Source organism: Motacilla alba, chromosome 17 (genome assembly GCF_015832195.1).
Source record: "Motacilla alba alba isolate MOTALB_02 chromosome 17, Motacilla_alba_V1.0_pri, whole genome shotgun sequence".
NCBI lineage: Eukaryota > Metazoa > Chordata > Aves > Passeriformes > Motacillidae > Motacilla > Motacilla alba.
This window is the reverse complement of record NC_052032.1, coordinates 7,860,287-7,872,647: the sequence shown is the minus strand read 5'-3', so window position 1 is coordinate 7,872,647 and position 12,361 is coordinate 7,860,287. Positions and strand designations below refer to the sequence as shown.

The 12,361-nt window shown below is 45.7% G+C and overlaps 1 protein-coding gene across 1 annotated transcript in view; it reads left to right on the top strand.

The window, feature by feature from the left end:
• BRD3 (bromodomain containing 3) overlaps positions 1-12,361 on the top strand; it is a 39,604-nt gene that overhangs the window by 7,374 nt on the left and 19,869 nt on the right. The window contains exons 2-4 of the mRNA XM_038156706.1: positions 9,842-10,168; positions 10,760-10,897; positions 11,858-12,005. Coding sequence (XP_038012634.1) covers positions 9,968-10,168; positions 10,760-10,897; positions 11,858-12,005 — 487 coding nt within the window. The 5' untranslated portion in view covers positions 9,842-9,967. The remainder of the gene's footprint in view (positions 1-9,841; positions 10,169-10,759; positions 10,898-11,857; positions 12,006-12,361) is intronic.

Genomic DNA, 12,361 nt, shown 5'->3' with positions numbered 1-12,361 from the left:
ACTAAAGACCTTTTGGGTGTTGTGGTTTATCTTTCAGAAATGTTTTTAAAGAGTGCTGCAGTGTGGGCAAAGGGATAAAGCAGATGGCAGTTTTAGCTTTGCATTTTCTTCCAATGACAAGGAGTGTTGTACTTAGTCAAGAAGTTGTTTCCAGATTGAACACCCTGTAAATAACAGTTCCTTTGTGCTCTTGATTCTTTTTTTTCCCCCCCTTTCTTTAAAATCGGTGCAACCATAACGCTGAGGAGGGGTTAATCTATAAATGTGTGGGGAAAGGCTAATGACTGTAATTGCAGATGGCAGTGGAAATAGTGATATCCCCATTTGCCAAGTGGGGGATAACCAGCCCGCAGCCTGGGGTGTCAGACCTGTCAGCAGGCTGGCTTGTAGCAGGAGTTTTTGTAATTCTGTGCAGGTACAGCAGATGCTCAGAGATGCTCTGCCCAGCAGGGAAGTAGTTGAGCTCTTGTGGCTTTTTCTTTTCCTTTTTTTAGACTTTTCTTCAGAAAGCTTTCTGTCCAATAATCTCTCTTTTTGGAAATCAAAGTGCAGAGAAAGAAACAATCGTGACAAAACCTGTTGTGGGAAGGCTCTGTGTCCTTTATTCCCTGTATGCTGAATCAAACAGAGTGAGTTTGAGGCTTTTCCTCATGCTCTAAAAGTACACAGAGCACCATATGCTGATTAAAAAGGGGAAGGGCTGACTTTTTCAGGACTCAGATGTTTAACTGTGCACATCACATCCTTTAAAAAGCAGAAAACGGGGGTGTAGATGTAAAATAATCCCATTAGGGGTTCTGGACCCTGTATGGGTGTTGCCACATTCTGCTTTACTGGCTGTACCTAAATGCTGCTGCTGTGCATGCATTGGCTGAAACTTGGGACAGGGCCAGAGTGTGTGTGGGGTTTTTTGTTTTTATTCTCATTTCAGTTCGTTTGGTTGGTTTTTAATAATTTATCTGAAATACAGTGTGTTGACCTGAAATTGGCAAAATGGCTTGCTGGAGTCACAGGATGAACGGTCAGGAGTGTCACTGTTGGAGGAGCTGTGCTTTGGAGAAGGGAGGCTGTAAAGGAATAGGGGAAATATGGGAAAGCAGGTATGGAGGCAGAGCCTTGAAGGAGATGGGTTATGATGTATTGCCACGTCTGGGGTCACCATTTATTACCGTGGGTCTTCTGGGCAGTCAGGACTTGGTGAAGGGGAGATCTTGCCTCCATTTCAGAAGGCTGGTTTATTATATTATGATAGATATTACATTAAAAAGGACCACACTATAACTGTACTACAAAGGACAGAGAGAAAGATGCATCAGAAGGCAAGACAGGAATAGAAAGGAATGAATAACAAAGTTCTGTGACTCCCAGAGAGTCCGAGAGCTGCTGCCCCCTGGATTGGCCACCAAGCAGAAACATCCCACACTGACCAACCGAGGAAGCACCTGCTGCATCCCACAGCAGCAGATCACAAACTGTTTACACTTGAAGCTGAGGCCCTTCACCTTCTTAGGAGAAGAAAATCCTAGCAAAGGGATTTTCATAAAATATTACAACTACCATGATGCTTTAGCCTGTAGTTCAGAGAAGTAGTCTGGGTGTGATCCAGCATTTAACAGCAGCCTGTGGTCAATCACATTTTTAAACTGCATCAAGCAGGGAGCTTTCACTTCTGTCTCCTCACTCTGTTCATCCCTCCTTTCTTTTGCTGACTTTCTCTGTTTTGTTTTCTCCCAAAGGGTGTAGGTTAGCTGCCTGTTTCCTCTTGCAGTTTATCTGCTTGCTAGTATTTATATCTGTTTCTATCCACTAATTTTGTTTCCTGAAGGAATACAAGCAGAAGCAGCCCCGGGCTGAGTTCTGCTGGAGCCACTGAGTATCGGGTTAAGACTATTCAGCATTATCATCCAGTTCTGAAATGATTAACAGCCTCAGCCTGCTGCTTGTCACTGGGGTGGTGTGTCCAGGGTGGACCTGTTGCTCCTGCACTTTTAGCTGGGTGGTTTCTTCTTAACAGCTCTCAGCGAGTGAGATTTTTCTTTTGCTCCATGTGCATTTTCTGATGGCTGGGCAAGCAGGAATTCAGAGATGCCCTGCCGCTGAGGAGGAACATCAGCTTGTCACACAGTTTGTCTCCCACTTTCAGAGCAGTTGGTGATGCTGATATGAAGGATGCTTAGAAAGGGTGACTGTGGTTCAAACCCAGGTGAGGAAATGGATTTGTAGTTCTGGTTGTTCTTGAACTATGGATTGGAATGCAAAACCAGAGGGGAGCAGAAGTGGAAGAGTGGATTCTGTCCCTCTGTGAAGGTTAAAGTGATAGTAATTCCAGAAACACAGAGAGGTGGAATAACAAAGAAGGCATCCAGCAGACAGCATTTGTGCCAGTTCTGGATTTGCAGAATTGGCCAGCCTGCAGAAGTTGTGACTGAGTCTGTGGGGTCTTCTGCTGTGCCCATCAGCAATGATGAATTTGAACTGGGGGGTCACCCAATTTGAATTTGGGGTCACCAAAAGTTTTCCACTCCTTGGCCAACTTTCGTGTAAACATGGAGATAGCTTTTCTTGATTAGGTTGCAGTTTCTTTTTGTGCTGTTTTAGGAAATGCTGTGGCAGAGGGCAGGATCTCCATGCTCCTGCACCCCTTGCCCTTGTGCAGTGGGATTTCTCTTGCTGGGATCGTGTTCTGCAGGGACAGGCTGCTTCTGCAGGGCTGGGTGGCACTGACTCCTTCAGCTCTCCCAGCCATTGTGACTGAGGCAGTGGCAGCACCCACACATCTGGTCAGCCTGACAGGAGTCTCCAGCCCCAGATGTGGAGCACTGAGCCTCCCTTGTCATTTCACCTCTCTGTAACAGCTGGAAAAGGAATTGACTCAGGTAGAGAAACCACAAAGTGTGCAGAGCTAAGGTTTGTTCCTGCCTGTGCTTAAATCTTCCTTAGAAAAAGGTTTATCTTGATTGACCAATTAGTTGTATCTTGCAGGTGACAAGTCTGCAAAAAACCCTCTGTGGTGAGGTGCTGAGCCACAGAGACCTTGCAGCTTAGTGAGAGGGGAAAGCTGCTGAGCACTTTGCAGGATCAGGCTTGAAGTGGTTCCTGAATCCCAGAGGACTGGGCTGCTGGCTGTGTTGTGGTTTGCACTGCACTTCAGTGTGCCCTCAGCCACATTCCTGCCTCCCTGAGCTCTCCTGCCCCTCGTCCTGCTCCTGACACGTTGAGAGCATGGATGGTATGTGGCCATGTGCCAGCACCTTCCCAGTGCTTCCTTTCTGCCTGGTGTCCCAGGCTGCAGGGCTGCTGCTGCACGACGGCTTTTGGGGGGCTGCAGTCACCCCTACAGGTGCTAGGAGTTGCCAAATAAGTGTGCAGTGCGCTGGGTAGGAGGGAAAATCTGCTCTAAGCAGGATCTTTTCCCTGTAAATTTTGGCTGTCTGGTTTGTCCCTGGCTCTGCCCCCCATTAGGTTCAGCCCTGTGGGTCACACAAGGTAATTCCATTTCATCTCCACCTTTCCCTTTGGGGGAAAAATGGCACGAGCAGAGTCTGCCCAGACATGTGGTTATCCCAAACACTTCACTTGCTATGCCAGATCTCTTATGTAAAAGCCCAGCAGTTTTTTTCCCATTGCCATAAAGGTGTAATTTGTGTATCTTGTGAGGGGCACAACCAGCAGCATTTTCCTGTTAAGCACTACCCATTCCCATCCTGTTGATTTGGATGTGCAAGCCACCAGCTACTCCAAGTACTCTGGAACCTGTTCATAGATCTTGTTTATTACAGCTAAGCATTCAGTTAACTTTTTCATGATGGGCCACCCAGTTAATTTGCTGAAGTACCTCCTGGCTGATTTTTTGCAAGTGCAATTCAGCTTATCTGAGTCCAGACCTTACTGCAGTCAGGTCTCAAAGCTGGCTGAGCTCCTTCAGTCAGGAATCCAACCCACAGTAAGCTGTGGAACCGCTCACTTTTCCCTCCTCCTGTAGCCTTTTCAACAAAACCCTGTAACTCAGGAGCTTGCACAAAACCAACATAGGCTGAGTTGAAATCTGCCTCTGTGTTTTCCACAAAAAGCAGGGCAGGAAGAGATATCCAGAGGTCATTCTGTCCTCCCCAGTGCAAATGAAGGTCAGCCATGCCTAATTCATTACTGACATTGGTCTCTTAAAACTGTTCTCAAAGCCACATTCAAAGCTATGAAAATGAACTCGGTTCAGTGTTAAACATCACTCCCTGCACTTGAAACTGCAGCCTTGAGAAATCAGTTGAGCCCCATTTGATTTGTGTGTGACATGCAGCTAAATTCCTGCTCAGGCTTGATCAGAAGGTTCTTCCTGTGGCATTAGTGACTCGGGGGAGAGAAATACTCTGGCCTCAAATTATCAGAAAGTCCATCACTTTATTGGAGGTGTCTAACAGTGTTTATAAGTGTCCAGTGCTTTTATTAAAGTGACTTTTGGCTACCCCTGGGATTGAAGGCATCTCGTCAGAGATCTTACAGCAGCCTGATTTGCAGGGAGCACTGAGAAGGCATCAGAACTGAAGACCCTTGAAATTACCAGTTACTCCTGGCTGATTCCTACCTACTGCTTAGGAACCCACAGGCTCCTTACTGAGGAAACACCTGCTCTTAGAATAGCCAAGGAGAGACCAAGGGTAGGAAAGCCATCTGCATAATCTAATGAGCATTAAACCAACCAAGTCAAAAGCCAAGGAACTGACTTAATCTGCTGTGATCTTCTCCCCTCCCTCATGCAGAGGTGAGCTCAGGACACAGTTGCATCTCCCAGTCTCAGGATGTTGTTAGGGCGGTGCTCAAAATAATACACACGAAAAGCAAATCTGTGAAGTGTGGAATTAATGATTTGGGAGACAGCAAGGATGGCTGAGTGGACTTTCAGAGTGCTGCAGGGGCACTAGGAGCCAAATTCCCAGCTCCTGCAGTGAAGCAAAGTGTAAATCCCAGTGTCTGGAGGGGGTGGCATGTTGTGTGTGGTGTGTCTGTCTGCCAGGGCAGGGTTGGCTGATAAAGCAACTTGTCTGTCCTCAAGTCTTGCTCTCAAATTGCACATCCCTTGTGTTTGAAGACAGCATCCCTGCTGACGTGTTAGTAGGTACTGAAAGCTGCCTGAAGTTCAGTTCCTGTGTGGGGCTGGGAAGGGAAGGCAAAGGAGATGGAAAAGGAGGCATTCACAAGTTTTGTTTCCTTCTGAGCAGACTGATGTAGCCCTCAATTTCTACAGCCATAGAATGAAATGGGTAGAACCCTCATTAATAACCTTACCTGACTTTGTATCGAGGTTCAGTAGTGCTAAACCTTTCCTGCAGAGAAAGTCAGGGCGAGATGACCAAGGCTGAGCTGCTTCTCTGCCATGGCCGGTGGCACATGGTGGCTAATCTGACCAAACTTCCAACTGCTGGGAAAAAAGAGACTGACAATCTGCTTTGGAGCTGCAAGGAGCCAGTGTGGGGGAGCAATGCATGGAGCAGCAGCTTGGAGGGCACTGCTCTGATTGCCCTGCTGGCAAGTTTTGGGTCTGGCTGCTGACTGGGGGGCTCTGGGCGAGTCACCTCACCGGGGTGTAAAGTGTGAGTTGTGAGCAGCAGCCCTTTGAGGAAGGAGCAGGGTCTTTGTGTGTGCAGAGTGTGAACTGCTAAGGGACCTTGGTCTCTGCCCAGCCTCTGTGTGCTACTGTAATGTAAATAAAAATGTGCAGATAACAACGAGGTCAAGGAACATCTCTCAAACTCGATAATTTTCCCTGATGGGAAGATTTATGTGGCTGTTTCTTTGCCGAGCTGGAATCCTGCCAGATTTTGATCAATGTCCAAGTAACCACGCAGAAATACTATACCAAGGGGAGGGAAACCAAGGAGTTGTTGGACTGCCAGGCTGCCATAAAGCTTGCTGTAAGTTTGCAATCAAAACAAACCCCATCGGGTCCTGCACGGGAGCAAAGCATCCGTTAAATGTCGGGCACTGCCAAAGGAAGTGGCAGAGCCGTTGGCTGGAGCAGCAGGAGAGCTGGCACACTGCACACTTCATGGGGCTTCAGAGCTGCTTTTAAAATAGCCCCCACCACTGCAGACAGGAAAATGTTATCCTGCTAGTGCAGGGAATTATTTACATGTTTTCTCCATGCCAACTGTCTCTCCGCTGACTGACCCTGTGTGAGAGACTCAGCAGAAGAAAGGTTTCTGTAAAGAAAAAATCCATCCAACCTCGCTGGGTTTTTTGATGCCTGGTTTGCCACACTGAGGTTGCAGCTTAGCAGAAAAAGACTTAAACTCCATCCAGGACTTAAAACCTCCTTTCTTTGAGGTTTTTGGGTTTTGTTTTTAATTACTCAAATTGAATAAGAAGGAGAAGCAGTGTTCACTCTTTGTGTATGACAGCACTTTAGGGTGTATTTTAAACTCGCAATATCAAAACCACTTGTGCAGACAGAGAAATCAAGAATAGCTCCTGCTACTTGAACATTATAGGCCTGAGGAGCAGGATAAGTAAGGATTTAAAAATTAAAATTTAAGAAGTTATTACTGCAGGGCTAAAAGAAGCCTCACCTTAGCCCCTCACTGGAAGGTGCACGTGGTGTCTGGTTTTGGCAGTCTTCACTCCAGGCTTGTGCAGTGATGTCCTGAGTCATTGTCCCTAACAATTGAAATATTTATTGACACCAATAGGGTGCTGGAGTGCTGAGACAGGAGCTGTGTAGTTCAATTCTACTTCTAATTATGGGACAGTTCATAGAAGCTTGCTTAATTTTTCTCTGTGGGTCTACTAAAGTGTCCTCTTGCATGATTTGTGTGGTAATTTGGGATGTCAGATGGTCAGGGCTCTCACTTCCCTCACTTACTAAATTATGTTTCACATGGACTAGATTTCTCAGGCATTAATTTATCTTTAATTCAAAGTCATTGCCTTTTGGACATTTCCAAGCATTTTTACCCACATCTTCCAGGTTACTTGTAGTCCTGCTTTTTACATTCATAAAAATGACACCGTTTTGAGTTTTTAAAGGAATGCCAAAGAAGCAAATTCTTAGTTTTAAAAATTACAAAGTGATCCAGTATCAAAGCAGCTCCCCCAGCAAATGGTGAGGAAGCTGCTGGACCAAGGGTTAAAGGTGCAGTGAGGCACATTAAAGCTTTATTTATGGCAGGACAGTACTTCCAGTGCTGCCAGATAGTCCAGGTAGCTATTTCTGTCTTCTGCAGGATCCAGCAGTTCAGTGCCAGTGCTGCTGGGAGGTTTGGAGCCACTTTTGGGTGTAAAAACCAGTGGGTTGGAGCATGGAAGTTAAAGAGGAGCAGGGAACTGTCCAAGTTGGCTGTCATGGTTCTGCCCCTCCTTGTTTTGGTAATGTTCTTAATTAAAATCCTTTCTGAGTTGTGTCACTGATGACTGTTCCATGCTTTTATGTGGACTGTACAAGCCTCGTTTAAGCTTGAGGATCAAAATGGCCCTGTGGGGAGGCAGTGCCTGTGCCAGAGAGTTTTCTCTACTGGGTGGGGACAGAAAGGAGCTCCCACTATCTCCATGGCACAGATGAGGAGCTGTGGGGTGAAGATACTGAAAGCCTTGGCTAAGGTCAGGGAGAAAAAGTCTGAGAGAGGTAGGAGCTATGGATCTGTGGTTTGTTGAATTACAGTTCTGGGATTTAATACAAATTAATTAAAAATCCTTATCAAATTGGAGTTTGAGAGGTAGGACATGAGGAATTTGAAATGAAAAGAGAATCATATTTAGCCTCAGGTTATTTAAAGGGAAGACTTAAGTTACACTTCATAGTTTCAAACTTGTGACCCAAATGCTCTCTAGCAGTAGGAATTGCTCTCTGTGGGTGTTTTATTTCCCCTCAATCCTTGCACTGGATCCAGTTTGTTAATTAAGAAGACAACAAACAGAATGTTTCAGTGGTGGTCACCAGGGGCCAGCCTTGCATTCTCTGGGATGATGGATGTTGCTCAGAAACCTGAATCCATGCAGGGAACTCCCCAGAAGGAGACTGAGGGAAACTTCCTAATTATCTTTTTTTGTTGTTGTTTTTAATTCTTTGCCTATTTACCCCCCTCGATCTGAAGATTGAGTTTTGCAATATTTCTGCTGCTGCTTTGACTTGATGGAACACTGGGAGAAAATCCTTCTCCAAATCTGAAATCCCAAGTAACATTCCAGTTTGTAAATTCCTTTAGGAGTTTAATTACAAATTTTTATTTACAAAAATTTACAAATTTTTTTAATTACAAATTAAAAAGGATGCCAGCACCCGTTTTGGCTGCTTGGTGATCACCCTGCCTGTCAGCAGCAGCAGGAGCACATGAGAAACCAAATTGACTCCTTTTGGAACTAAGCTGGGCTCCTGAGTTATCAAAACCAGGGACCAGAAGCCTGATTCTGGAGCTATACCTAAATCCATGAGTCCTACTGGCATTTTCCTCCATCCTTGGAGTATAGTGGGTGTTGAGCAAATGGTGGCAGACCACCAGAACTGGACTTGTCTGCTTCCTGCACAAATAATCACATGTTTGGTGTAGGTTTTTTAGCAGTTCCCTCCCTCTCTGCTGCAGATCTGTTTGTTTGTACACAGCTATTTTGGTAAAATTTCCCCAAGTTAGGTATGTGTTTACTTTTTGCCTTCATCTAATCAGCAGCTCACAGGGTAAGTTGATGTTCTATATTTAGATCAGATATTCAGTAGAGATGATTAGGGCTGTATTAAAGCAGAGGTTTTTGGGTTTTTCCTAGGATGTCTCCCTGCTTTTTCCTTCCTGTGTTGCTGCAGCTTCTGTCCCTGCTCATGTTTCTCTGTTCAACCAAAAAAAGTATATGTCAGGATATTTATATGGCTTTCTAAACATATTTGAAATAATTTGCCTCTAGAAAGTGATTGTGGTCTGTTTGCCATGAGAAGAGTAGCTGCAGTCCTGATGTGAGCTGAAATATCCAATGTTTATGGAAGATGACATAGCAAAGCTGTTTACCATATGCTACACAAGGCACAGTGATACTGAGCTATTTTTACCTCTGCAGTTTGCAGAGGGGAAACCAGAATACAATAATGCAATTTATGTATTCTCCTCTATTTCAGATGTGCCTTTGAGAGAGAACATGACAGCACTGTCTGAGCCAGGTCACGGGATATCAGTGTAACACCAGTTATTATTTGAGCCTGGATCTCTAAACTTCAATAAAACTGGGGTCAAAACCAGTCAGGTGCATGCAGTAAGAGGCATAATGAGACATTTATGAGATTCAAAGTGCAGATCACTTCAAATTGGGCTGGTTTTGGTGACACCTTTCACTCTCAGCAGTTCACAGCATCTCACTCTGCCCCTTCTTTCATTTCCCTGCACTGAGGTCCTCTGGCAGCTGTCGTCTGCTCTTCATGATGGGATTTCAGCCTACCCCTTGCACCAGAGCAGAGCCCTGTGAGCTGACTCAGGGCCAGCGTGGGTCTAGAGACAATGCAGTTCAGCTGACATGGAGCTGGAAGCTATGGATTTAGCAGCTTGCATCCGTGCATTCATGGAGTCTGCATTGCATCCTAACTGTATTCTCTGAATGAATTCTTAGGTTGCCCCAAGTGTTTTTCTTGATGTGAAGATGCTCTCTGAGCCAGCTAAAGCAAGAACTAATCCCATGAAGCTTGCTGTGTCTCTCCAAGCTTTGAATTTGGGAATTGCTGTTCCACTGTCTCTTAGGTCTTGAACTGTTCCCATCTCCAAGATAAACAAAGTCAGTGGGGTAAAGAGCCTGAGTTTAAATGTTGTCCACAGAAGCAGTGTCTCAACCTGCCTGCTTCAAAATCTCTATTTACACCCTGCCCTCTCTCTCTCTCTAGTTTGCTCTAGGTTGTATGGTTGCACTCTGGAAATGGGATGTCAGTCCCATGCAGGGAGCATAAAGGAAGAAAGAGAATCTCCCCGTTGCTGCTGCAGTGACAGCGAGTGAGAGCCCGAGCAGGAAGATGTCGGCAGTCGCCTCAGCCATCCAGGCTCCTCAGGGCCCCGTGAACCCGCCGCCTCCAGAGGTGACAAATCCCAACAAACCTGGCCGGAAAACCAACCAGCTGCAATACATGCAAAATGTTGTGGTGAAGACCTTGTGGAAGCATCAGTTTGCTTGGCCTTTCTACCAGCCTGTTGATGCAATTAAACTGAATTTGCCGGTACGTTTCTGTCGTCTTCTCAGCCTAGAGAGCTTTGTGGTGGTCAGGTCGGTTTTGGGATTGCTCAGAGGGGAAATATCAGTGTCTGGGATGGTGTTGGGCTCAGCCAGTCACTTCATGTGCAGCAAAAGAGGCTTTGGTGCTCTAATCCAGAACAAGAAAATGACTCTGCACAGCCCTGCAGCATCCCCTAATCACAGCCTCTGCAGGTGCTCCAGACCAGCCCAGGGAGAAACTGGGTTAACAGGTGGAAACCTTTTAAAGGCCAAAATGCTCTTAAAATTAGAGACTGAAACTTTGAGCAGAGTTTTAACCATCCCTGATAAACTTCTGTGAGTGCCAGAGGCAGTGTTTTAAAAAGGGAGGCAGAAATGCTGATTCCCAGACTGGAGGTTGTGTGTTTTGGAGTCAGGTTCATAATAATGGTAAGACTAAAAAGATATAAATTAGAAAATAAATGAATATATATTTACATTTAGAATTTCTGGGGGTGATTTTTAGGAGGGGGGGATGAGAAGAAAGCAGGAGTCAGAGGGAGATGTGAACAAAACTGAATCAGAAGATGTAACGTTTTCCCTGGTTTTCCAACAGGATTATCACAAAATAATAAAAAACCCCATGGACATGGGGACGATCAAGAAGCGCCTGGAACACAACTATTACTGGAGTGCCAGTGAATGTATGCAGGATTTTAACACCATGTTTACAAACTGTTACATTTATAACAAGGTAAAAAAACTCAGAAAAGCCTTTAGAAAACACCCACCTAGCCCTGTTACTGTGCAGGTTTTGAGCAGGGCCGGCTCCAGGCCCTCCTTGCAAGGATTTGAAATGCCACTAATTGCAGCCACGTTACTTGAAATGCACAAAGCTGTCTTTGTGCTGCCTCTTTCTTCCCCCAGACTAGTTACAATGGCAAATATGCCTTTTAATTATAGGTAGATTTCTGTTTTGGGGTTATGCAGCAAGTTTTTACTCCTTTTATTGTCAGTTAGGAGTTTTCTGGGATGAGCTGCACTTAATGCAGTGCTCTGCAGGTGTTTTAAGGTGCTTTAATGCTGTGTGTTGGACTGTCTGGCACTAAATAGCATCTGTTAGCAGCAGAAAGGAGTTCAAGAATCATAACTCTGTTCTCTGACTCTGTCTCCATAAATATGTTCATACTTACACACATTTAGATTGCTTATTATTATTATTATTTTGGGTTTGGCTTGCTTGCTGTTTTGTTGGGTTGTTAAAATTCTTTGTGTTCTGTTTTCTCCAGTCATTTGTCATCATAGACCCAGACTGGAGAACAGCTGAAACAAACAAATTAATTAGTTTGAGCCACAGAATGTGTGTTTAGCCTCTTGCCTTGGACCTGCTGGCAAGCAGGGAAGGACAGCTCATCGGTTCCACTTTGCTGCTTCCACACTGCTGCACTGGATACTGGTTTATCAGGCTCCTTCTGAACTCCTGATAATTCTCTGGATGCAGCACACTTAGGGGCTGTAATTATTGCATGCTAGAGCAGAACAGAAGAGCAGGAGAGTGGCAAGCAAGGAGGGAGAAGAGCTAATCTGTTTATTGTCAGCGTTTGAATACCATAATTTATTTGAAGGGCCTCAGTGTTTTCTAAGCTCAGTCTTCAAGCTCACTGCTTCAGATATGTGAATGATACAACAAAGGCTCATATTCTTCTTTGTGCAGCCCACAGATGACATTGTCCTCATGGCCCAAGCCCTGGAGAAGATATTTCTGCAGAAGGTTGCCCAGATGCCTCAGGAGGAGGTGGAATTGCTACCCCCAGTTCCTAAAGGCAAAGGTCGCAAGCCCTCAGCGGGCACACAGAGCACAGGTAGGGATCCACGCAGGGACAGGGAATGGTGGCAGCTGTTCCCAAAGCCTGCCCCACCTCCTGAGCTGCTGGACTTTGCAGATGGTGAAGAGGCTGGGAAGGGAGAGCGTGGTCTCCCAGTTAAAGCAGTGGGGAGGAAGGTGTGAGATGGCTGGAGATGCTCACTCGGGGTTTCAGGGCTCGTCTGTCTCAAGGCCACCCTGCATTTGTCACACCAATCTTGCCATCTGTGATGTGCCCATCCAGGCAGCCCTTCAGGGAGGGAGGGCAGTGCTGTTGCTTCTCTATGCAAAGAAAAAACCAAGGTGGTCAGAAATGCCAGCCTGCTGCCAGTGCCAGAGCATGGCATGGAAAGT